Below are 27,718 nucleotides of genomic sequence, written 5' to 3' on the forward strand. Positions count from 1 at the left end.
GACCCAGCAGACCACATCACACAAGGTTGGCAAGAAGCAACTCCCATGGGTGACTGTCCCGACTCATACTTTTTTTGGTTCTATCTAACCATCTATCTACTTCTAAGCCACTGTACTCTTAAGTTACTTAAGACTATGCTCTATACTTAGACTATGCATTCTGTCACTTTCATCAACTAACAAAATAAACCTGAAAACAACCTATAGAGGGTGCAGAGATAAGTTTTTCACAGCTCAACTATTTAGAGGTAACCTTGAAGAATGCTTTCTTTTTCCTCACCTAAAAAGAAAATACAACACAAGGGGAATAAGAATTGTGGCTTAAAATCCCTTCCGGGATGAGGCAATCTACAAACAGATAAACAAATCTGCCTGTCACAAGTTCCAGTTTAAGGACTCTTAAAATACTGTGTGTTAGTAGCTCAGTTATTTCTGATTCTTTGAGACTCCATGGACTGTGTAGCCTGCCAGGCTCCTCTGTCCTTGGAACTCTCCAGGTAAGAATACTGGAGTGGGTTGCCATTTCCTGCCAGAGGATCTTCGAGACCCAGAGATTGAACCCGGATTTCCTGCATTGCAGGCAGATGCTTTACCATCTGAGCTACTAGGCTACACCAAACAAAACCAAAAAAACACCAGTCATCCTTAGCAGAGAATAGCATAAAACTTAAAGTCAGCACTACAAGGATTTTACTGCAATTTCAAGGGACGCTCAGGACTTTCTCTGATTTTAGTTCATTTGCAAAATGAAACACAATAGTTCTTAGACTCCTCCCTTACCCTTACAGTCAGTGGTACTGAGGTGGGAAGAAAAAAGATTAAGTAAAATCTGAAAAACTGAATGAGGCATGAAACAAAAAAACCCGAACAACTACCTGGTAAAGAATCCGCCTGCAGTGCAGGAGACCCCAGTTCCATTCCTGGGTTGGGAAGATCCCCTGGAGAAGGGAAAGGCTACCCACTCCAGTATTCTGGCCTAGAGAATTCCATGGACTGTATAGACCATGGGATCGCAAAGAGTTGGACATGACTGAGCAACTGTCACTTTAAAAACAAAGCATAAGATGAGCAGAATCACTCTACCATAATCACATATATAAGGTTTATGATGTAGTCTATAATGAAAAGAATGTGGTGTCAGCAGAGGAAAAGACATATACATCAGAAGAAGAGACTAAAGAATCCAGAAATAGACCCACAAAAATATGCCCAACTGATTTTGGACAAAGGTGCCAAATTCAGTGAAGGAAGAATAGCCTTTTCAATGAATGGTACTAGAACAACTAGGTACTACATAGGCAGGGAAAAAAATAGAAATGCATTTCAACCTAAACCTCACAACTTACATAAAAATCAGCTCAACATGAATCATGAACTTTAAAGTAAAACATAAAACTGTAAAGTTTGGGGATAAAATATAGTAGAAAATCTTTAGGTCTACAGGCAAAGGCTGACAGGGATAGACAAAGAATTCTTAGACCTGACCCCAAAAAGATAATCCATGAAAGAAAAATCTGACAAATTGGACCACATCAAATTTTAAAAACTCTCTGACTCTGTAAGAGGATGAAAAGACAAGCTACACAGTGAGAAAATATTTGCAAACCATGTATCTGACGAAGAACCTGTATCTATTATATATAAAGAACTATCGAAAATCAACAGTAAAAGAACAATTAGAAATATAGGCAAAAAACAAGCAAATGAACAGGATCTACTAATGGCAAATAAGCATTTAAAAAGATGTTCAACATCATAAGCCATTAGGAATAATATTAACACTAAGAGATATCGCTACATACCTATAGGAACGGCTAGAATTTTAAAAAGTGGTAACATCAAATGCTGACAAGGATGTGGAGAAAGTGAATCACTTATGCATTGCTGGTAAAAATGTAAAATGGTACTACTACTTTACAAAAGAAAATGGCAGTTTCTTACAAAACCAAATGTGCTTATCGAACAATTCATCAAGTGAACTTTCATTCATATAACCCAGAGAAATGAAAACTAATGTTCACACAAAAACCTGTTCCTGAATGGCCATAGACCCAAGGACTGTAGCCTGCCAGGCTCCTCTGTCCATGGACTTCTCCAGGCAAGAATACTGAATTGGGTTGCCATTCTCTTCTCACGGAAATGTCTTGAGACATCTCAGGTCTCCTGAATTGCAGGCAGATTCTTTACTGTCTGAGCCACCAGAGAAGCCAGCAGCTTCATTAGTTAATAACTAAAACTTGAAACAACCCAAATTTCCTTCAACAGAATATACCATAACACTCTTGATATCCATGTCATGGACTACTACTTGGGAATAAAAAAGGAACGAACTATTGATACATGCAACAGCTCTGATGGAGCTCAAGAGAAAAAATAATCTGCCAACCTTGAAAGATTAAATACTAGAAGATTCTGTTTATATTACATTCTTTAAAAAATTATAGAAATGGTGAACAGATCAGTGGATGCCACAGATTCAATCCCCGGGTTAGGAAGATTCCTTGGAGAAGGAAATGACAACCGATTCCAATATTCTTATCTGGGATAATCCCATGGACAGAGAAGCCTGGTGCACTACAGTCCATGGAGTTGCAAAAGTGACCAAACAACAACATATTATAGTCTATTTATGCTATATGTTACCACTGGGGAAAATGGATGGAGGGACTATGTGATCTAATTTTTTTAAATACATGTAAATCTACAATTAACACCAATTTCTTTTTTTCTTATTCCAGTAAGAAAAACCTAAGTATTGAGAACACTATACAGTAAGTATTTCAAAGACCTGAAGCTTCCCTGAGGGCTCAGCGGGTAAAGAATCTGCCTGCAAGGCAGGAGACACAGGAGATGCGGGTTCAATCCCTTTTGGTCAGGAAGATCCCGTGGAGGAGGAAATGGCAACCCACTCCAGGATTCTTGCCTGGAGAATCCCATGGTCGGAAGACCTTGGAGGGCTACAGAGCATGGGGTCACAAAGAGTCGGACGTGACTGACTGACTAATACTTTCACACTTATCACAGATGACTGATTTTCATGCCCTCAAGTGGGTAGCCACATAATTCAACTCCATCTACAACACAGAATCCACAGATTTGTTCAAGTTTTCCTTTCTTCCTTCTCTTTCTTTCCTCCTCTATCATTCCAACAACCCCCTTCATAACAGGCTATAAGACAGAACTGCAGTATACATGTGTGGGGTGTGTGCGTACATGCGTGTGCACTACAATTCCATGTTCTCTCTAGTTTTACAGAAATACACACTGAGGTGTGGGTTGTTTTTAACCATACTTAATAATCAACCTTCTGCGCTCTTGGTTCCTAATTTTAAAATCCATATGGTCACATTTTGTACTTCCCTTTAAAAATAAACGTCAGCTATTCATGACAATAGTTGCTTCTATCCCCTACCCTCACCCCACTACATAGGTAGGTAAATGGTCCTACAAAGTAAGTTTTCATATGTTTGCTCTGCAGTTTGACTTGATCACTGGTGGAACCTATGCAATAAGATATCTTCTGTATACTGAAGCAAAAGTTAATGGTTGCTAATTTTTGAGAATAAGCTAAGTTCTTTTTCTGGCCACTGATATATACTCTATTTAATAAGCCACTCTCTTTGGGCAGGGCATTGGTATAGAGAGTCTGGTATAGTACATAGACTAAGAAGTACTATGTATATACCAGGTACTAAAAACATCTAATTAATACATTGCAGAGAAGCTAGTTTATAGTTCTGACTCTCTCTTGTTCAAAGAATTCTTACAGCAAACATTATTCTCATACTTTTCCCCAACCTTTACTTTCTAAACAGATTTTATATATATATACACACACACCAGGTAGCATCTAATATATGTTCTCCATATAACAGTCATGGGGTAGTACTCTTTTCCTTTAATTTCAAGAAAAAAAAATTTTTTGTAAGATCTGCTATATTCTCAGACTATTAACTCAGCATCATTCCACCCACTTTTCACATCAAGTCTTACTTGAGGGAGTAGAAGCACACCCTGCCCCAAAATATATCTTTCACAAATGTTCAAAGAAATAAAAACAGAAGTTATTCATGTGGCATTTCTTACACAATGGCCCCAAATGTCAGTTTTATATACTATAGCTCTTATAGTTGGAGAAGGCAATGGCACCCCACTCTAGTACTCTTGCTTGGAAAATCCCATGGACGGAGGAGCCTGTTAGTCTGCAATCCATGGGGTCGCTAAGAGTCGGACACAACTGAGCGACTTCCCTTTCACTTTTCACTTTCATGCATTGGAGAAGGAAATGGCAACCCACTCCAGTGTTCTTGCCTGGAGAATCCCGGAGATGGGGGAGCCTGGTGGGCTACTGTCTATGGGGTCGCACAGAGTTGGAAACAACTTAAGTGACTCAGCATAGCTCTTATAGTATCATTTTCAATTTTAAAGAAATAATCACATAATCAAACAGTGTATTTCCCCCAAATAGCTAAGATTTTGGGAATTAAACATCTATTATCATGTGGCCCGTTAATGTATACAATCTTTCACATCTTGCTCTTAAAAATAAAATCTTAAATTTTTCCTAATCTCTTACTCAGAAAGATACTTTAAAAAAAAAAAATCAGATTTAATTTCCAAGCAAATGCTGAACTGCAATAAGCAGTCTTAAAAGTGCACATCAAATGCCCAATGAAAAATAACACAAAACAGCACAATTAGAAACTGTGGGAATTTTACCTTAATTCTTCTCTCTGTGTCATCTAATTTTAACTCTGCAGAAGCAAGTTTCTTTGCTAAATCAACTCGTTCAGGTAGGTGTTTAGCTTCAGAGATCTTTTTCAGTTTCTGTAAGGAAATTTTGGTCTTAAGTAGTTCACCTTCTGTCTCTTTAGCCCTTTTTTCATTTGCCCGGTCTTTCTCTTGAGATTTTCTTAAGCGGTCTTTGAGTGCTGTAATTTCATTGTTATGACGAGCAATAAGTTGTGAGATTTCGTTTTCTGTGTCCTCAAATTTATTCAGGGCTTTTTCTTGCCTGTACTGAAGCCTTTTCAAAGCCTTATTTTCTTTTAGCAGCTCGGCTAACTTGACCTGGAGTTCAGTTACTTCATTCTGCAATTCGTTGATTTTTAGCAGTCTTGCAGAAAGAACCTGTTTTGTAACAAGATCAGGATCTTTCGGAAATGGCTGCCTACTGAGGCTCTGGGAGCGAAATCCTGCTCGGACTCCCTTTCTGTTTGGAGGACACTTAGGGCTTGGTTTCCTAGGGGCTGAAAAAGAAACAGTAATAACGTAAAGTGAAAGCTGTATCAGATATAGAATTATTGACTTATCCTAACACAAGTGACTCCATAACATTCTTTAGTCATTTTGTTTCCTTTAAGGAAACATTTTTTAAAACTTTTTTTAAATGATTTTACAATATTTAAATATTTGGTTTTACTTAGAGCTTTTAATACATTGTTTTTATTAAGAAATGTTTGAAATCTTTTAAGACAGTTCAAGAAACATATTCTGATCCAGCAAAACAATATCTCATGGTTTACAAGGAATTATTTTACACTGTTTTAAAAGATGGCAACACCAGGCTCCACCATTTTTACCTCTGCAGATAAGATGGTCACCGTCAGCATTAGCATGGTGCCTAATAAATACAAAATGTCATGATAATCAAGTCATCTGTGCCAAGATATTTGGGATTATAATTTGAAATGATGGTTTTTTAAAATTAATTAGATTAATTAATTAATCTCATTAATTAATGATGGTTTTTAAAATTAATTAGAAATCTTTGTTTCTGGAAAGATGATGACAACATGACAGAACATTTGAGACTTGGAGTTACCACTTCACTGGTCCTTGGGCAATTCAACTTAAACCCTTTCCAGGTCTATTTTTCCTTTTGTTGTGAGGATTAACTGAAGTATGCGTATAAGACAAAAATTCTCCAAAAATACTCTCGTCAGTATTAAGAACTTAATCCCATGTATCAGTGATTGAAAATGGAAAACACTTTAGCAGTACAGATGTGATTCTAAATGCTTTCTCAGAGGCTTTCTTTTGTGTGATGTTCAAATCAAAAACATCTGGCATAATTTAAGAACAAGATAAATGACTCCAGCCTAAAAAAATAAAAGCACACGAAATCTTTAAAGTGTACATATCACATTTCACAAAAATTTTGAATATTATTTACTCAAAGTTCATTAAACCTTGGCCTCAATATACAGAGCACCTGCCCTTTAAAAGAGGCATCTGGAAGTTTGCCATAGTGGAGAACAGCAAACTTGAATCTCCAAGGTGACTGCATTTTTTCTAGAAGGAAACGCATTCCAGAGGGGAAAAAATGAAGAAAAACTAGAAAATCCAATCTTTCCCTACCTACTTCAGGAGCCATGGATTTTATTATGTAAACAGGTAAAGAAAAACATGTTTACAATTTAACATTATAAAGTTTCATTTAAAGAGACAGAAATTTTGTGAGGGTATATTAAATGTGTACTGATTTGGGATTACAGCTCTATACATGCCTGAATATTTGAAAGGAAGTAGTAATAAAAAGAAATGAAGGAAAGCCTATTAGTAACTTTGAAACTATGCTATCCAATATAGTAGTCACTAGCCACATGTAGTGGAGAAGGCAATGGCACCCCACTCCAGTACTCTTGCCCGGAAAATCCCATGGGCGGAGGAGCCTAGTGGGGTCCTCCATGGGGTCACTAAGAGTCAGACACAACTGAACTACTTCACTTTCACTTTTCACTTTCATGCATTGGAGAAAGAAATGGCAACCCACTACAGTGTTCTTGCCTGGAGAATCCCAGGGATGCGGGAGCCTGATGGGTTGCTGTCTATGGGGTCGCAGAGAGTCAGTCGGACACGACCGAAGCAACTTAGCAGCAGCAGCAGCCACATGTGGCTACTGAAAACTGAAATGTGGGTGATCCAAATTGAGTCCATAACTGAAATACACACAAGGTTTCAAACACCTAATTCAAAGAAAAAAAAAGGAATGCAGAATATTCCACACACTATGTTTTATACTAACTATATATATTTAGAAATGATAATATTTTGGATATTCTGGGTTAAATAAAAATTATTAAAATTAATTCCACCTTTCTACCTGTTTTTCTTTTTAAATGTGGCAATAAAAAATTGTATGTGTGGCTTGCATTTGTGATTTGCATAATACTTCCATTGGAGAAACTGCTCCAATTTTAAATTGGAGTATCTATCATTTCAGTTTTCTTTCTTTCCCAACATACTGAGTGAACAGAGTTTTAGTGTCTATGTGCTATTACAGAGTATGTATTCAGCTCTTGGAATGACAGAAACTTTATACATAAAAATGGCTGTACATAAGAATAAATGTTAATCATCCCAAATCTGATTTTTATGTATAAAATTATATTGCTCAGCAAATAAGATTTTATGCACATGGAAACTTAATTTGAGAAGTGAAAGCCTAGATTTCCCAGGGACGGGGGAGCCTGGTGGGCTGCCGTCTATGGGGTCGCACAGAGTCGGACACAACTGAATCGACTTAGCAGCAGAAGCAGATATTATACGAATCAGGTTACAAATTCTCCATTAATATCTTATTCTATGATATAGCCAGACAAAAAGGGCTTCTGCCACCAACATTTGACATCCTAAAAATCTGAACATTGTTTTCTACTATATTCTATTAACCAGAACTCAAAAAATATCTCTCACCTTTCATCTATCTCTTTCATTTTCAAAACGATCAAGATGAAATACAGGGCTAGTAACACTCAGAAGAAAGATAACTGACTGTTGTATATATCATTCTTCATCTCCCCCTTATTAAGTTACCACCAAAAAGAGGGCGGACAAATACTGTTTTCCTTCCATTAGGTGTTAAAATTATAGTATGACTCATTAAAAAAACATGTAACAAAGATAAACTATGCATCTACCAAAAACTTAGTATGTTTATATTACTGATAAAATGAGAAATAGAATATGTACATAATATGCAATATATACATATGTATAACCTAAATTATTATTAAATTGTATTATATATGTAACTCCTGATAGAGCACAAATTTTATTTCCAAAATAATAAAATAAGCTGAAAATATAAAAGGAAGAAGGAAGACTATGTTACCAAATGTGAAATTCTGCAAATTCAAGTGTTCAAGATGCTTTTTAAATCACATTTGGTTTTTCCTTAGTTTAGTCTGAAGTGAAGTCGCTCAGTTGTGTCTGACTCTTTGCGACCCCATGGACTGAAGCCTGTGAGGCTCCTCCGTCCATGGACTTCTCCAGGCAAGAGTACTGTAGCAGGTTGCCATGCCCTTATCCAGGGGATCTTCCCGACCCAGGGATTGAACCCGGGTCTCCCGCATTGCAAGCAGACACTTTTACCGTCTGAGCCACCAGGAAAAACTCAGTTTAGTCTACACACTGATAATTGCCAACTTAAGCCAAAAGAAATCAGTGTTTAAGGACGTTATCAGTTTGGCCCTGTTGGCTTGCACTAAAGTAGACATATTACCACAGACTTTAATTGAAAAGACAATGCAAACCAGAAAACAGTACAAGTCAGGTTGAAATTTTTCTGGGTGATACTCAAAATGTTTCTCACAGCTTTTTCTCAATTATCTTCTTAAATAAAACTGCTTCTAGGTAAGGAGTGAAAAATTAAAGTATTCCTACCAATAATTCCCAAGGTATGTGAATGATTTCTTGGGAATAAACAGTCATTTTCTAAGATTCAACCCTAAGGTCTGTTTATTCTTAATTATGCAGCAAAAGTTTAATATCAGATCATGCTCTCAACCACAAAATCAAAACAAGAAAATGACACAGACAGATTTGGAGGAAGAGACTATGAAACCTGCAGCACTGTACTTGTAGCAAAAATAAACAAACAAAAACATACCAGCAAAAAGCATATAGAAAAAAAAAAAAAGAAAAAACTCATTAAAGTTTTTAAAAGTTGTTGTTAAAAGTTGTTAAAAGTGTCAACGTCTCTGGGAAGCCTGATCAAGGATTCACCGAAAAGGTTGCTTTCAAAAGGAACACACATTCTTTGCAGATTTTAAAGAGGCAAATGTTACTTTTCAAAGTAAAAATTTATAAAGGCAAATGTAATCAAACCCCTGCTTCGAACTTTTCAATAGCTAACTATCCCCCCCACAGAAACAGTCACTATCTTAACACATTCTAGGCATTTCATGACCTCACCTGTTTTCCTTTTCAGCTTACATACTACTTCCTGCCTTGCAATCTTACCACTCTAAGCTACTAATCGGGCACGACTGAGCGACTTCACTTTCACTTTTCACTTTCATGCACTGGAGAAGGAAATGGCAACCCACTCCAGTGTTCTTGCCTGGAGAATCCCAGGGGCCGGGGAGCCTGGTGGGCTGCCGTCTATGGGGTCGCACAGAGTCGGACACGACTGAAGCGACTTAGCAGCAGCAGCAGCAGCAAGCTACTAATGTGATGGCTGTATTGTATCTATTAACCGATACTATAAAACCTCATTTTACTGCTGGGAAAGACCCAAGGCAAAAGGAGAAGGGGGTGGCAGAGGATGAGATGATTACACAGCATCGCCAACGCAATGGACATGAATCTAAGCAAACACTGGGAGATAGTGAAGGACAGAGAAGCCTGGCGTGCTGTAGTCCATGGGGTTGCAAAGAGTCGGACACGACTCAGCGACTGAATAACAACAAATAAAACCTCATTTCCCTTAGCTTACCTATGATGTACTAGCGGTCCTTACATATTTTGTTACTAAGTACATACAGATTTTCTTGACTAGGGATTTATTAAGATGAAGAGATTTCCACAACATTATGCAGTCAAATATGTATTAATACCTAGCTCCAGCCTAATAACATTCTAACAAGAAAAATTATTTCTAAAGATTTATGCTGTTCCATTATAACACCATTTAATAGAAAACAGACTGGTGGTCCCAAATTTCATTTCTAAGCTGAGTTTGAACTTTTTCAGTAAGTAGAAGTAATTTTACCCAATCTATAAAAATGTCCCTTAACCACTTTATATCCATGCTTTTCACAACTTTCTGAAAATAAAGAAAGGTACAAATGTTTTGTGATTTTTTTTCCGCCTTTACAAACCCCAAGACAATCATTTATTCAGGAACAAGCGAAAACAAAAATGAGAAACCTCAGAGTTCTTTCTTCTGGATACAGTATGGCTGTGAATGTAACAAAGGATAGTACACTGTAAACAACATTTATAAAAATATATCCTATTCTCATTCACACAGGTTTCCTTAAGCACTCAGAATGAATATTCTAGGTCTACTGGAGTCTTTTAAAGGATGCTTACCGTGATGATGCACTTGGCTATCTGAAGCTTGTTTTTTATCATGTTTTCCCTTAATACTTGCAGGTGGGGAGGGATGCACCAGCGACGACCGGCCAGAAGACTGTGGAGTAGTTCCAAAATCAGATGAACAGTAATGGCTTCTGCTTGTCTTACCTTCTCGATCAGTAGCTGGACTTCTGTCTCTTTCCCCCATGGCTTTGCAAAATAGTCTCTAGTCACATCATTTCACAGACTCTTCTCAGAAAACTCCACAACAAGCCTGAAGAGCAATTTCTGAGTCTTCAGATCCTGGGGATAATATTCAGGTCTGTACTATCTGTTTTCTCTATGTATCTTTAGTCCACAATTCACAATAGCAACCAGAAGATCGGCTTTTTTCCTCTACAATTAAGGAAGAGGGAGGGAAACTCATCATATTTCATGAAATAGATTTCAAGAGTTAATTACAATGAAAGATACCAAAAGCAAAATAACATACTGCTTAGAATTTAAAGAGAGGCCATAATTTAAATCATCTGTATTTTCATACATAGTTGTCTACAGCACTTGGAGAAAAGATAGACTGTCATAGACTAGACAGAGAACATCTAGAGTACCTGACATACACTTGCTTCTGAAGAAATGATAACTGAATCTGACTCCCTTGAATCTTAAGATTTATAACAAACACAAATGCTAGGTGAATAATAAAGTCACCAGTTTTTGGTTTTGGTGGTGGGGGTAGGGAGAAATGTGGTAAAGAACAAGCCTGCTAACAAAAATAAGAAAAATATCTAAGACTGACTGCATAAAAATGTAAAACTGAACCATGAGAAAAATTAATCAAATTAAAGCACTTGAAGAAAAATATTTGCAACATGACAGAAAAATCATGACCATCCTTAACAATCAATAAATACCTCATATCACGCCACAAGAAAGATAGGAGGTCAAAAGATAAATGGGCAAATACATGTTAAGACCCACAGCAGGCAATACAAAAATAGGCACAAAAAATATTCAAATTCATGCATCATTTTTAAATCTATCAAATTTCCAAAGATTCCTCAAAATAACACTCACTGCTTCCAAACTGAGTATCAAGACAAGACTGGGGAAAAAAAGCTGGCAAAATAGGTTAAAACTTTAATTATGCTTTTAACCTTTGATCCAATAATTCTACTCCTGGATACCAAGAAAATTACCCTAAAAACAGGAGGAAAGTTATGCATAAATGTTGACTGTGGCACAATTAAAAAGAAAAAAAGTAACCTAAATGTCTAACCATTGCAAAATAAAAAATTAAGAAAAGTATTGAAAAAATCAATACAGCATAATATTATGCAGATGTCAAAAATGTTTACAAAAAGTTTAACAAGGAAGATGCTTATACTATTATGGTAAAGGAAAAATTCAAAGTGTTGTATACAATATGATCTCCACTACAGTCATTGAAAAATGCTGAGTACTCTTTTTTACTGAGCTCAGGAACTGGGGGGAAAACACACACACACACACACCTGTAAAAACCAAGGTATACATGTACACAAAAATAATTTCTGTCTGGGCAACACGAATTTTAGATAAGTTAGTCTGTTTAACAGAGTTTAATTTTCTAGTAAAATGAAACCAGATTACTTTTATAATCAGAACAACTGTTCTTAATATTTAGAAGAAACAAAGTCCACTGAGGAAATTAGTGTTAAAAGAATACTGGGCCTGGTCATAAATGAAAGAGACATACACAAGGCAGCATTACTGCCGTTCACTGCGGCACTGCAGTGGGAAAGGACCACGTCCATCCCGATGACCATCAGCAGGGAACCGGCTACCCACACTGGACACCCCCACACATCGAAGTACCGTGCTGCTAAGTCACTCCAGTCGTGTCCGACTCTGTGATCCCATAGATGGCAGCCCACCAGGCTCCCCCGTCCCTGGGATTCTCCAGGCAAGAATACTGGAGTGGGTTGCCACTTCCTTCTCCAAAGTACTGTGCTACCAAGCTCTTAAGGCAATGAGGACTACTTCTGCATAATCTCTGCAGTCTGCAGTGATCGCCAAGAGACACTAAGAAAAGGAAGAGGGAAAAAGGCATGCGTAGTACGCTACCACTTATTGAAGGAGGGTTATAAATTCATATCTATAACTTGCATATTTTTAAAAAGTAGAGGAATAAACTATACAGTTCATGAAAACACAATGGGTTCTCCATGGCAGGGGTGTCCAACAGAACTATGAGCAAGACTGGAAATATTCTTAGAGAAGAGACTGGTGGTTGCCAAGGGGGAAAGAGCTGGGAGAAGAATGGAGTGGGAGGTTGGGGTTAGCGGATGTAAGCTTTTATATATAGAATGGATACTGCACAGCACAAAGAACTACATTCAGTATCCTATGATAAACCATAATGGAAAAAGAAGGTATGTATTAAAAAAAAAAAAAACAAGGTATGTATATGTATAATGGAGTCACTTTGCTGTACAGCAGTAATTAGCACAGCACTGTACATCAACCATACTTCAATTTTAGAATACAGAAATGTTTTAAAATCAGTTCAGTATGATAGCTAGCCGCATGCAGCTACTGAACACTGAAATGTGCTAAGAGTGAATGAGGAACTAATTTTTAATTATGTTGAACTTTAACTGTTAAAAGCCAAATGCACTGGTGGTTAGCTGACTGGACGATACAGCTGCAGAGGAAGGGAGGAAGCTGAGCTGAGGGACAGGGATAGGAGTTACACTTCTTTACCTTAACTTCTGTAGACTCAATGCTGGAAATCATACTTTGTGGAAATTAGGTTTTTAAAAAGCATTTCCTATGAATCAAAAGAAAATCTAACTGAAGGTGGCTCAGACAGTAAAGAATCCAACTGCAATACAGGATTCCCAGGTTCAATCCCTAGGTGGGTAAGATGCCCTGGAGAAGGAAATGGCAACCCACTCCAGGATTCTTGACTGGAGAATCCCATGGACAGAGGAGCCTGGCGGCTACAGTCCATGGGATCACAAAGAGTCAGACCCAACAAAGCAACTTTCAATGAGCAACTCACACTTTCACTTTCATATATACAGTTGGCAGCAAAGCTACACACATTAACCAGTACTAACAACTTTAAAGAACACAATCCCTAGGAAGATGATCCTACTGACAAAAGAGGTCCAAAATTTTTCTAAAAACAATTTTCAATAATTGCATTGCTGGTATTATTCTGCTGCTGCTGCTGCTGCTGCTAAGTCGCTTCAGTCGTGTCCGACTCTGTGTGACCCCATAGATGGCAGCCCACCAGGCTCCCCATCCCTGGGATTCTCCAGGCAAGAACACTGGAGTGGGTTGCCATTTCCTTCTCCAATGCATGAAAGTGAAAAGTGAAAGTGAAGTCGCTCAGTCATGTCTGACTCTAAGCGACCCCATGGACTGCAGCCCACCAGGCTCCTCCATCCATGGGATTCTCCAGGCAAGAGTACTGGAGTGGGGTGCCATCCTACAATCTAGAAATGTGGTCATACTAGAGAGCAAGAAAGCTATGAAACACTGTCAGAAGGGTTCAGGACAGTGCTCCAGGAAGCTCTGACCAGTCAACGATGGGACAATTGCATCTTCAATAAGAACTGTATCAGCAAAGGATTAAAACACATAGAACATGTTTAAATTCATGAGGTCATATGTTATTTTAAAAAACTAATGAGTTACCCCTGAAAGATACTAAGGAATCAACTCATTCATCTGAAAATTGATACATGAAGAGGAAAAAAATCCAACATGTATCCTGTCTACACTGTTACAAGCTGTATCTTAGAACAACAAAATAGTAGATAAGAGGAAGTATTTCTTTACAGAATTACTCTAGTTAGTCAATTAAAAAGGGGATTATTCGAATGACAGAATTAGAGCATTGTCATTTTGCAGTTACTAACGAAATAATGAAACTAGATCATGCTCACTAATGGCTAACACCACAGAAAATTATCAGACAGTGTGCCTCCAGAGGAGACGCAACAATTCCACTGAGGTAATAGATTCCTTCTACAAGAAAAATAAAATCTGATTTTGATCAAGCTTCTAAACTGAAATGACAATTTATAGAAAATTCAGGGGACAGAGGTACAAGGAAGCAATTAGCAAAATCTACTCTGTGGCCAATTCTGTAGGACCAACTGGCTTCTTTAACATAAATTGCAAGCAGAAAAGGAAGAGATAGGAAAAGGTATCTATATATTTTAAAAGCCTCAGGAAAACAAACAACTGCCATCTATGAGCCTTGTTTCAATCCTAATTCAAACAAATTCTGCAAAATTATAAAACTGAGAAAATTAAAACACTGACTAGATATTTAATGACATTAAGGAACTGCTATTGCTTTAGGTAAGATCATGATATGGTTTTTTTTTTTAAAGAGTCCTTATATTTCAAGGTAGATGTTGAGATATTTATAGATAAAATTAAATAATGCCTGGAGTTTACTTCAAAATAATCCACGGGGAAGGAGGTAAAAGTATATATTAAATAAGACTGGCCATGAGTTAGTAAAACAATGTAAAAACTGTGACACCTGCGGCTTCATTACTCTAATATCACTGCTTTTGTATTTGTTTGAAATTTTCCTTAGTAAAAAAATATTTTTAAAAAATCAAGCAAACTAGAACTTAGATTTTATTGCCTAGCAATCTCACTCTCTGTTACAATTAGCTATTTGAGCTGAAATCAGCAAAGGCAAGGACTAATATTAGAAATATATAAATCAGTCTGAATCTTTCACTTTGCAAATCATGAAAGAAAATATTTACACACGTAAAAAACTGTCGAAGAAAAAAGGATAATGAATTAAGGCAATTAAGTGGATCCATCACTTATCAGCTGTGCAAACCTCAATCTACATCTAAATCTCAATTTTCTCACCTGTAAAATGGAAATAATAATGGTATCTTCCTTAGAAAACTGCTGTGACAACTAAATGGAATAATTTACTATCCCACAGTAAGCACTTGGTAAATATCAATAATTATATTTATAATACAAACATACAAGATGATCGGTAAGTTCTGATTAACGTTCCCTGTCAATGACTTTCAGTTTTAATTTTAATAGCATAATTAAAAGTTAACTATATGATATATGCAAAAATAATAACATATATTTCTGTTTATATGCATACAGCAGAAGTAGTTCCCTATGACCTATCCCCTCTAAGTCAGGAATCCACCTAACTTTTCTTGCAAAGGGTAAGAATCCACAAAAACATTACCTGTCATTCACCTCCTATGTACCAACACTAGCTATCTCCCTACCCACCCCCTGCCCCCAATATATGCATCTTTAAAAAAAAAAAATAAGGAAATATCCATTGCCCCATTATCCAAGTCTTGTTCCCTGGGACAACTATTTTAATGGCCTATACTTTTTTGCTTTTATTATTTCTTTTTATTACTGAAGTATAGTTGATTTAAAATATTGTGTTAGCTTCAGTGTGTGTACGTGCACGCTAAGTCGCTTCAGTCGTGTCTGACTCTTTGTGACCCTATGGACTGCAGCCCGCCAAGCTCCTCTGTCTATGGATTGTCCAGGCAAGAACACTGGAGTGGGTTGCCATGCCCCTCTAGGGGGTCTTTCCGACCCAGGGAACGAATCTGAGTCTCTTAAGTCTCCTGCATTGGCAAGAGTTCTTTACCACTGGCTCCACCTGGGAAGTTTCAGGTGTACAACACAGTAATTATATATACATACATATATATATTCATTTTCAGATTCTTTTCCCTTACAGGTCATTACAAAATATTGAGTATAGTTTCCTGTGCTTTATAGCAGTTCCTTGTTGGTTAACTGTTTTATATATAGTAGTGCGCTTATACTATTTCTTCAACTAGTAATTTTAGACTATGAAAGATAAGGATTTAACTCACATCTCATTTTTAAATGGCTGCAACATGCAACTACATGTTGGTTATGCAGAGTTTTTTCTTTAGAATTGCTGTCCTTTTTTTTTGAAAGGAAAAAAACATCCTTCTTACCATGTCACTGATATCAATCAGTTTCTTAGTCATTCTATCTGTAGCCTGAAATCTGTTATTCTTCTTAAAGACATTTTCTTCTTGGAGTAATTTCCTATTCTAACTTAAACTAATTACTTTCTACTTGCTGTACGACTGTCATTCTGGAATTATTTTTATTGTACTTCTGTGTTAATATACCTTTTCTAGTAGTCCATGTCATTTGTATTAGTTTTCATTGTGTCTCACTGCTCCATACTTTCACGCAACTTCTTCTGGGTTACCTGAAGTGAAAGCTCTGAGTCTTCGTATGCCTGAGAATGTCTTTATTTTGCATCATACTTGATTATTTTTCTAGGTTCCAAATTCTAAGTCCGTCTCTCTCAGAACTTTGGAGACACTGCTCCACTGTCTTTAAAACCTCAGAGCTGCTTATGGGATGTGACAGTCGTTCTCTTATTCAACATATGTTTCTTGTGCTCTCATTAAGCAAAAGAAATGAAAAAAAAAAACAACGAAAAATCTCTGCCTTAAGGAGTTTACACTTATGTCCACTTGATTCTCATTCTTTATAGAAACCTTTAAAGAAAACAAAAAACTCCTTAGTTGCCTTTAGGACCTTTCCTCTTGCTGTAGTGAAATGTCACAAAGATGCACACATAGGTGTGAGGTTTTTTGTTTTTTTTTTCATTGCGTTGCCCTTTGCTTCCCTCTTCCTTATTGTGCTTAGGTTACATTTTTGATAATTGACTTTCCCTTTACTCTTTTTTAAACTTCTACTGGTAAAATAACAGACTTTCTCTCTTTGTCTTTTTGTTCTGTTTTCAATGACATTTACTCAATTTATCTTCATAACCATCCAGGATTTTTGAATTTGTGCAAAAATCTTAGTTTCTAAGAACTCTTTCTTGTTTTGATTTTTTTAAACAATTATTCTATTCTTGCTTTAATGAGGCAATACGTTTTTTTTCTTCCCCTGAGAACACTCTAGACATTTTGTTTAAGATCTCTTCTGATGCAGAAATTATGTTTCACATAGCTACAGTTTTTCACTTTGTTTAGCCTAGGCTTTTTAAATCCTGCCAATTTTATTTCTGTGAATTTTTGGTCACCCATAGGAAAGAATGAACAAAACTGCACGTGAGCATGGCCTCCTGACAAGCACACGTTGCTTCAAGATGAACAGCGGAGAACCAGCACTATACGGGGGACTTACTGAAAGTTAGCAAAGAGGAGGGATTATCTCCAAACACAAATGTCCACCATGGCAACTCTACTTTTTAAGTGTTATCTTTGTTTTCATTTCCAGAAGAAACTAAGTCTGTATTTTTTAATGGGAAAGAGAGGAAGGGGTGAAGGGCAGAGAGAATCACACTGTTGATGTGCACAGGCTTGAGACACAACTATTCCATTGATAGTTTTTCAATTATTCTTTCTTCCCATTTTTAATTTTTCCTTTCTTTTTAAATCCTAAGATTCTCTGAGAATCTGCAGGATACATCAGAATACTTCTTTCCCTCTTGAGTATCTTGTGACATAGTTCTCTCTGTTCTAATCTGTTCCATGCATCATTTTCCTTTCCTGTTTCAGAAATGTGTTGTATTAATAATCTCTCATCCACTGAGGGTACTCTATCATCCTTTCAATGTTAAAGGTTTATTCTCTTTTATCCTTAATATGATTTTAATGTTGTCTCCAACTAGAAGAAAAATACATATGGTCAGATCTACATCTTTAACAGCAAGTATAACTCTTTAAGTAAATGGCTATTTCTTTTAAATTTAATTAGAGGATAACTGCTTTACAATGTTGTGTTGGTGCCTGCCATACATCAACATCAATCAGCCACAGGATGAGTCATCTTTGGCTAATTATTCCTAATAATAAGTCTCAAACTTTTAAGAGAACTTGATACAAGCAATCACTTTTCCAAAGTTTATGAAACTACTATTCAATTCATACACCTATTCAATTCAGTCAACAAAAATTACTAAATTACTAATGGCTACAGATGCCATTTAAAGACAATGAGGAAATTAAGATGAGCAAAACACACTAGGAGTTCCTTTAAGGTAGGGTCTGGCTCTTCCATCAAAGATGGCCAGTTAAGAAAAAAATCACAATAAATTATGCTATGTATCCTTTATATATTCCCTAGAAATATTACATGTTAACTACATGAAAACATTTTTTAAGGTGATAAAGTCAGCCTCAGGTTATATATCTAGAGAAAACTATAATTTGAAAAGATACATGCACCCCAATGCTCACTGCAGCACTATTTACAATAGCCTAGATGTGGAAGCAATCTAAGTGTCCACTGACAGAGCAACAGATAGAGAAGATAGAGTACATACACAGAATGGAATATTACTCAGCCTTTCAAAGAGGGAAGCAACGCCATTTGCAGCGGATGCCATGGATGGACCTAGAGATTTATCATATTAAGTGAAGTAGGCCAGAGAGAGAAAAACAAGTACCATACGATGTCACTTACAAGTGGAATCTAAAAGAAAAACGATACAAATGAACTTATTTATGAAGCAGAAACAGACTCACAGACTTCAAAAACAAACTTACGTTTACCAAAGGGGAAACACTGGGTAAGGGATAAATTAGGAGTTTGGGATTAACATATACACTGCTGCTGCTGCTGCTGCTGCTGCTAAGTCGCTTCAGTCATGTCCAACTCTGTGCGACTCCATAGACGGCACCCACCAGGCTCCCCTGTCCCTGGGATTTTCCAGGCAAGAATACTGGAGCAGGTTGCCATTTCCTTCTCCAATGCATGAAAGTGAAAAGTGAAAGTGAAGTCGCTCAATTGTGTCCAACTCTTGGCGACCCCATGGACTGTAGCCTACCAGGCTCCTCCATCCATGGGATTTTCCAGGCAAGAGTACTGGAGTTGGGTGCCATTGCTTTCTCCAAACATATACACATTACTATATAAAAAATAGATAATCAACAAGGACCTAGTGTACAGTACAGGGAACTCTACTCTATATTCTGTAATAAGTGATATGGGGAAAAAACCCGAGAAAGAATAGATATATGTAAACTGAATCACTTTATTGTACACCTGAAACTAACACAATATTGTAAATTAACTATACTCCAATATAAAATTAAAAAAATAAGAGAATAGTCCCTGGAACACTAGACAATATTTTTCTTGCTTCTGATTACTTAGCATCTATGCCAAAAAATGTATCCCATATTTTAAAATATGTATCCCATATTATGTTACAATTCTTCATGACAACAAACAAGCATTCCTTAGAATGTACTGCAATCCAAAGATCTAAGTGTTCCTAATCACTGCAGATGGTGACTGCAGTCATGAAATTAAAAGACGCTTACTCTTTGGAAGGAAAGTTATCACCAACCTAGATAGCATATTCAAATGCAGAGACATTACTTTGCCAACAAAGGTTCATCTAGTCAAGGCTATGGTTTATCATGTGGTCATGTATGGATGTGAGAGTTGGACCGTGAAGAAGGCTGAGTGCTGAAGAATTGATGCTTTTGAACTGTGGTGTTGGAGAAGACTCTTGAGAGTCCCTTGGATTGCAAGGAGATCCAACCAGTCCATTCTGAAGGAGATCAGCCCTGGGATTTCTTTGGAAGGAATGATGCTAAAGCTGAAATTCCAGTACTTTGGCCACCTCATGTGAAGAGTTGACTCATTGGAAAAGGCTCTGATGCTGGGAGGGATTGGGGGCAGGAGGAGAAGGGGACGACAGCGGATGAGATGGCTGGATGGCTGGATGGCATCACTGACTCGATGGACGTGAGTCTGGGTGAACTCCGGGAATTGGTGATGGACAGAGGCCTGGCGCGATTCATGGGGTCGCAAAGAGTCAGACACGACTGAGCAACTGATCTGATCTGATCTGAGAGAATAGAAATTTAGACACTCGTGAAAATTTTCTTTTATAAAGTTAGGTCTTAGTCCTTGTAAAAACACAGTTGCCTGGCTAACACTACTGCCAGAAAAACACAGTTCAAATAAGCAAACAGAAAAACAAAACAAGTTAAAGAACATACACAAAGTATTAGACCAAAAAGATGAAAGGCAAGAAATGGATACAGACAAGATAATGCAACTATTAGAATAATAACTAATAATTTTGCTACAAAGTACAAGCAAATAAAAACCCATGAATTACTACTATACAAGACTGCGTAACAATTTAGCACTGGAAGGAACCCTGAGAAATCGGTCCTTTCTTTGCATAGATTAAGGAAACTAAGACCCAGAAAAACAAAGTGATTTACCCAAGATGGCATTTTACCTAAGGTCACAGAGTTAAATTAGTAAAATCTGAAATGGACTACAAGTTTTCTGACTCTTAGTTGAGGGACCTATTCAATATTTCAATAGCAACAATCAGGTGAGGACGACCGTATCTTTACAGGCGCCTCCATCTGCAACCACACGGTTCTGTGGTGCTCTCCTACTAAGACTGAAGAAGCGCTGTTGCTCCTTTTAAGAGCTAAACTCACCTACCTTCTTCCCCACTCCTCCTCTCCATCTCAAGGACTGTACACCTGCAACTCAACCCTCTTTACTGGATCATTCCTACTAACAAAGAGGCTCTAATAAAGCTATTGCTTGGCTCCAGGTCCCTATTGCATCTACAACCCAATTTCTCCACGCCAATCTTCCAATAAAAGACTATTCTATCTATACTAAAATAGTCTTCCCAACCCAGGGATCGAAGCACGTCTCCAGCATTGCAGACGGATTCTTCACCAACTGAGCCACCATAGAAGCCCAATCTGTACTAGAATATTATACTATATGATAATCTAGAACGTTACACCTCTACTTCCTTCCCAACGTTTTTCTAAATTCACACTAGTCAGGTTTTCATCTTGACCATTCCCCTGAAATAGCTTTCATCAAAACAAACAATGACGTTCACCCTGGAGAAATCCAAAAATCAATTTTCTGTCCTATTTGTCCTTGACCTCACAGAGCGTTGGAAAAGACTACCCATTCCCTCCTTCCTACAACACTCTCTTTATAACTTTCATAGCCTCCTCTTTCCTGGTTTTCTCACTGCCTCATTGGCCATCTCTTCGTCTTTTCTGTTGAATCTGTCTCCTCTTTCTGATCTCTAAAGGCTGGAATACACAAGGCACCATGTTTTAGACGCTCTTTTATCTACACTCTCCTCTTAGGTGATCTCATCTAGACCTCACTTACCCTGCCTTCCAGATTCATATATTCACCTTCCTGTTTGACAACTCCAGCTGGGTATCTAAACATGCCAATACAAAATCATGATCTGTTCGCTTTCTACTCCCACCAACTCTTTCCTATTTTTCTGACCTCATTAAATGGCATTTCCATCTACTAAATTATCCATGTCACAAATCGAAGGATCATCCTGGATTTCTTCTTAATCTTACATCCCACAACCAAACCATCTGTAAAACCAGGCTGGTTTATCTCCAAAATATATTCCAAATTGGATGATTCCTTATCATCCCCACTGCTACTGCCCTGGTCCAAACCACCATCTTCTCTCCGCAATAGCCTCCTAACTGATATCCTGCTTTCATTCTTGCTGCCCCAGTTACAGAAAGCTACCTGACACAGAGATCAAACAGCATCAAGCAGACCTTCTACTTAATACCTTTCAGTGGCTTCCAATAGTCATCAGACTCCTTAACCAGACCTGCAAACTCCTGTAAGACCTGGCCCTCCCGCCTACTTCTCCACCCTTACCTCATGCCTTATTTCTTCCCCTCATCTTTTGCAGCCACAGTGGCATTCTTTTGTGCATCTAATGTGCTAAACATGTCACCAACTCAGAGATCTGCTGCACCTTTTACCTAGGACCTTCCCTTAGAATTTCACAAGGGTGAGATTACTCTGCTTTATTTTCTTCACAGACTTCGTTACTATTGGGAATAATCTCACATTTGTCTCTTCCTGTTAAATATAAGACCCATGGGAACAGAAATCTTATCTGTCTAGTTCACCAGAATAATCATAATACCATGTATTAATCTTTGTGAAGTGAATGATTAATCTATAATGCTATTTTGAATATAATATTAGTAGTTTCGTTCAACAAAATGAACCTTTCTATTTTAAAGGAAATTAAACTGTCCCACAATCAACTAATTGTATAAGACTTACATACATCTCTAAAATGCCTAAGAAGGGAGAAAATGAACAAGTCAAAAGTTTTGCTCTGAGCCATTCCCATCATAAAGTTGGAATATTCTTACTGGGTTACTTTTAAATGATGGGAATAACCTATAGGGCTTCAGACAAAATAAATTTCACCCGAGTTACAAACATTTCTATTAGACTAATATAAACTAGTCATATTAAGTGAATAAAATTTTTTTTCTTAAAAAATTATCAACAGAGAACACTGAAGATTTATACTTCAGGTACAGCTCTCCAGCTAATTTAAACTAATTTTTTGTGACATAGAATGAGTCAGTTAACAGTTGTTCATCTGTTTCTCTTAATTGTACAAGGGTAACCAGATGAAAACAAAAACTATAAATCTTGTCCAATTTCAATTTCTAAGAATTGTTTATCTTCCAAAAGTGGCCAGGAGTGCTACTGTGGCAATGCTAGAAAGCCATCAAATCTAGCACTTATCATTTTCCAACTCATCTTTTAAAAGTCCCAAGTAGTACATGTCACAAGTCAGAAAAAAGATTACCACAAGCTTCTGCAGTAACAGAATTGCCTCCTATAAAGGATACACAAATCCAGTTTCAAATGAATCAGAAAGTAAACCAAAGCTGTAGAGTCCACTGTATACTGAATATCATAATAAGCGTCTGATCCACGTGACTTTAAGAAAAATTCATTTTAAGAAAAAGAAAAAAAAAACAACCTATGTAAAATCAAAGAACTGTTAATTTCCTGTCATTTCCCTGTGTTCAGCTTCTTTGCATAAAACTTTGCTACCTGGCTACCTCTGCTGCCAGCATGAGTTCACATAATAGCCAACTAGATGAGTGAAATAAAAATAAACCAGGAGAGAAAGATAACGAGCAATATCTACCCTCTCCCACCAAAACCACAAACAACTGAAGATGAGATTAAGGTAAAAACAATATTGCTGCATTAAAGCTATAACTCTTTCTCTCCTATAAGGGAGAAATGATTAGAAACAAGTAAAGTGTTTCCATTTCTCTACTTCTCGACATTCTAGGATGTTGCTAAGTGGTTCCTTATTCTACATATATTTACACAACACCGACTTTTGGTTAAAAATCAAACTGTGTTTAGGTTTTAAGTATAGTTTTCTAGACTCTAGGTCAGATCACAGTAAAGGTTAGACTTAAGATTTAAGGTATAATCAACTTCTTTTAAATAGCACACTGAAACATGGGTCAAACTAAAGCATCTTAACTACAGTATGTATTCCCAAACTTCATTCAGTCAAATGAAAACACAGAATATTCATTCATTCGGCATTTACTGAATACTACCATCAGGCACTGAACTATGGATAAAGCTGGAGACACAAAAATGAGACAACTAATCCCTATTAAGAAACTCCCAGCCTGAAAAGAAAGATAAGTAGTATTAAATACTAATGATAAAGGGAAGTAACGGAAGCTGAGGAAACCCTAAACTACGATTAGAGGACAGAAGGGAGTTTGGGAAGACTGCCAGAGGATAAAATGCCTAAAATTGAGTTATTTGGTATTAGCAGAGGTCAAGTACAAGTATGATTTGGGTTGTGTATTTGTGTTCTGTGGGGGCAAGATGACAGCTAAGGTTAGCAAAAGAAGACAGTTGATGAAGGAAGACCCTATTTCGGTAAGAGGAAACAACATGTGCAGAAGTAAAAGGCATGAGAAAAACTGTAAATAGTTCATGACTGTGCTGTCCAAAACAGTGATGACTGAGAACCTGAAATACAGTTAGTTAGAACAGAAATAAGCTGTTAGGTAAAAAATATACATGGGATTTTGAAAACAATACATGAAAAGAACATAAAATACCTCTAATAATCTTAATATTCAATATGTATTGAAACAGCATTTTGGATATCTTGGGTTAAATAAAACATTATTAAAATTAATTTCACCTGTATGTATTTCTTGTGCTGATCCTGAAAATTATATATACAGCTCACATTATATTTCTATTGGACAATGCTGGTTTAAAATGACTGTATTGACTGGAGGTAGTGATAAAGTATTGATAATAATAAGTAAAACAGAGTTAAGTGTAAGAGACCATTACAAGAAGGATTTTTATGCAAAGGAAAGTTATGACCAACCTAGATAGCATATTCAAAAGCAGAGACATTACTTTGCCAACAAAGGTTCGTCTAGTCAAGGCTATGGTTTTTCCTGTGGTCATATATGGATGTGAGAGTTGGACTGTGAAGAAGGCTGAGCGCTGAAGAATTGATGCTTTTGAACTGTGGTGTTGGAGAAGACTCTTGAGAGTCCCTTGGACTGCAAGGAGATCCAACCAGTCCATTCTTCAGAAGATCAGCCCTGGGATTTCTTTGGAAGAAATGATGCTAAAGCTGAAACTCCAGTACTTTGGCCACCTCATGCGAAGAGTTGACTCATTGGAAAAGACTCTGATGCTGGGAGGGATTGGGGGCAGGAGGAGAAGGGGACGACAGTGAATGAGATGGCTGGATGGCATCATTGACTCAATGGACGTGAGTCTGGGTGAACTCCGGGAGTTGGTGATGGACAGGGAGGCCTGGCATGCTGCAATTCATGGGGTCACAAAGAGTCGGACACGACTGAGCGACTGAACTGAAGTTCATTGAAAGCAAAGGATCTTCAATAAGATTAAAATAACCACACCGACAAAGATCTGACGACGATTCAAAAATACAATGATTCATCCTCAACCCAAGAACTGGAGAGCAATAAAGCTTAAGGAATAATAACAACTGGCCTTGAGATCAGGTGACAAATGATAGAAGTTTGAACTAAGGTTCGGTAACTTAGAAATACAGAATGTAGAATTGATTTAGACATGTTTATCAAGTAAAATAAACTGGACATTGAGGCCAATTATATATGGAGGAGAACGAACCTAAATAAACCCTTGAAAAATTGGGTGAATATGGTACCATTCAACAGTATAGATTTGGCGGGGAAACCTGATGAGTTTGATATCAGACACAGTGAGTTGAGGATGCCTATGGGAAATCTATGTGGAAATACCAAAAAATCAATTATATAAATTTGTAGCTACCTCAAGTGTTCCAGGAAAGAGATTTAAAAAAAAAAAATGCATTGTATATTGACAAAAATATGGAAGGTGGAAGCAAAGACTATCAAAAGCCTGAGAATGAACTCAGCCAAGAAAAGAACACAGAGTGAACAGAAGGCAGAAGACTGAATTATGAGGAAACACAATAATTAAGTGGTGGATAAAGGAGGATTCCATACAGGAGATGAGGAATGACAGGCAGGAGAAGAACCAGGAGAGAGATTAGCATGTTGATCCTAACAGTCCTCCACTGTGTCATACAGAATTATGGTTCCATGATTGTTTAACAGAAGAGATGCGACTCTGACAAAAGAAAAATCACTTTTCTGAAGTCACAGATAGTTTCTGACATCTAAAATGACACTCTGTCAACCTAAGAGAATCAAAACAAATTATTTCCTCTCATGTTTTGAATAAACATGCAAGTCAACATTCAGCAAAATCCTAAAGTGAAATATTTAGAACAGTAATATAAAATTCAAATGTAAAACTACAACTGAAAAAGATTAAAATAATAACCACACTAAAGTGAGAAAAAAAGTAAAGAAATCTCCAGAACTGTATCCTTTTCTGTTTTACTGTTTTCCAAATTGCCTGAAGCCCCTTCAACAACAACAAAAATCATTTAAATGATGACTTTGATCCCAAAGAGATACCTAATCCAAACTCTTAACCTGAAGTAAAGGACCATCATAAACATATAGGTGCCCAAGTGTACTTTTGTAGAGACAGGAGCCAAAACTTTCTTCAGACTTTCAAGGGGGTGCTTCACGACTGAAAATCACCACTCAGAGCAGACTATTTAATATCCAATTCTTTTTTCACTTATGTAGGAATAGATGTGAACAGTCTCAATAAACTTAATCTTCACGATATCTATGCCATTCCCATTCTGAAATGGGAAAATACGATGCTAGTCATTTGTTCCCAGCCAGGAATCTGTTACTAATTGATGTTTGTAGATTATCCACAGCCACAAAGTGCATGAGAGGGATTTACGTTCAGGTGAGATAATGAGAGGGGATTAAGCCCAGGTGAGTCCAAGAGAGCAGATGCAGCTCAGGTGAATCGGACCCGTGTTCTTCACCACTGTTAAAACACTATCCCGTGGTCCTGCCAACTTAAAACACCAAGTGTCTGAGCACCCACTCCAACTCATCTAGGCCAAAAAGGCAATTTTGGGCGCCAACTCATTCCTCCTCTCATCCCATCTCTGAAGGAGTCATAAAAATTTCGCAGCCTGCACCAAAGATCCTCTCCACGGTAACCACTCTTCATTTCCCATCATTTATCATCCCAGAGATACCCAAAGCCTCACAGCCTCTTTCCCCTTCTGGACTCTGGTCCTCCTTTCCCATCTTCAGTCTACAGGCCTCTGGGGTTTTCTAATAACTCTGAACCCCTAAGTATTCCTGCAATGCGTTCCCTTCCTTCTCTTCCCGATCACCAAATCAACCTTTCCCCCCAACTCGTTCCCCTCAAATTCCCCTCTTCCCGGGACCCTCCTAGTGCCGGGCTCGAGATTTACTTTCCTAGGGGCTTTCTCCTCCCCGCGTCCCCAAATCCTCCTCCATTCCTAATCCTTTAACAAGTCCACTCGCAGGCGCCAGTCCACGAAAGCCACCTCGCCAGCGCCCCTAAAGCCCGGCCTCGCCCCGCACCCCCAACTCCCCCCTTGTCTCCACGCCCACCCCGAAGCCCACCTCCAACCGCCTCCGGCCCCTCCTCAGCACCGACTGGGCGCCCGCCGCCTTGCCTCTCTCCGCGGGGCCTCAGCGTCTGTCGGCTAAAGAGGGGGTGGGGGTGCCTGACTAGGCTGCGGGGGGGAAGGGGAAGCTGCGGGGCGGGGGCGGAGGGGGCCGGGGTGCGGGAGGTTTGAACACGGCGCCAGAGCAGGGGCGGAGACAGCCAGCCGTGGGCGGCCGCGGCGCGGCGACCTCGGCTCCAGGGTAACGGAGGCGGAGGCCCAGACTGCACCGCGGGGCGCGCGCAGCCAATGATATGCCCGCCCCCGACCTCCCATTGGCTTCTGTTGCTACTGGATTCTCTTTCCATTGGCTTCGGTGGAACTGGAAGGCGGAACGATGCGTACAACGGAAGGCGGCCGTTGGCTGACCGCTCTAGCTGTGGCAGCAGAGGAGAGGGGCGAAGCTGTGCAAGCCGCAGCCCAGAGAAGCGCGCCCGGCCCCTTTTAGGC

At 38.2% G+C, this 27,718-nt stretch overlaps 1 protein-coding gene across 1 annotated transcript in view; it reads right to left on the reverse strand.

The window, feature by feature from the left end:
• LCA5 (lebercilin LCA5) overlaps positions 1-27,482 on the reverse strand; it is a 58,761-nt gene extending 31,279 nt beyond the window's left edge. The window contains exons 1-3 of the mRNA XM_061427275.1: positions 27,225-27,482; positions 10,321-10,701; positions 4,720-5,249 (exon numbers count right to left, since the gene is read on the reverse strand). Of these exons, the coding sequence (XP_061283259.1) occupies positions 4,720-5,249; positions 10,321-10,513 (723 nt within the window). The 5' untranslated portion in view covers positions 10,514-10,701; positions 27,225-27,482. The remainder of the gene's footprint in view (positions 1-4,719; positions 5,250-10,320; positions 10,702-27,224) is intronic.
• Between the last annotated feature and the right edge of the window lie 236 nt (positions 27,483-27,718).

Source organism: Bos javanicus, chromosome 9 (genome assembly GCF_032452875.1).
Source record: "Bos javanicus breed banteng chromosome 9, ARS-OSU_banteng_1.0, whole genome shotgun sequence".
In the NCBI taxonomy this organism is placed as follows: Eukaryota; Metazoa; Chordata; class Mammalia; order Artiodactyla; family Bovidae; genus Bos; species Bos javanicus.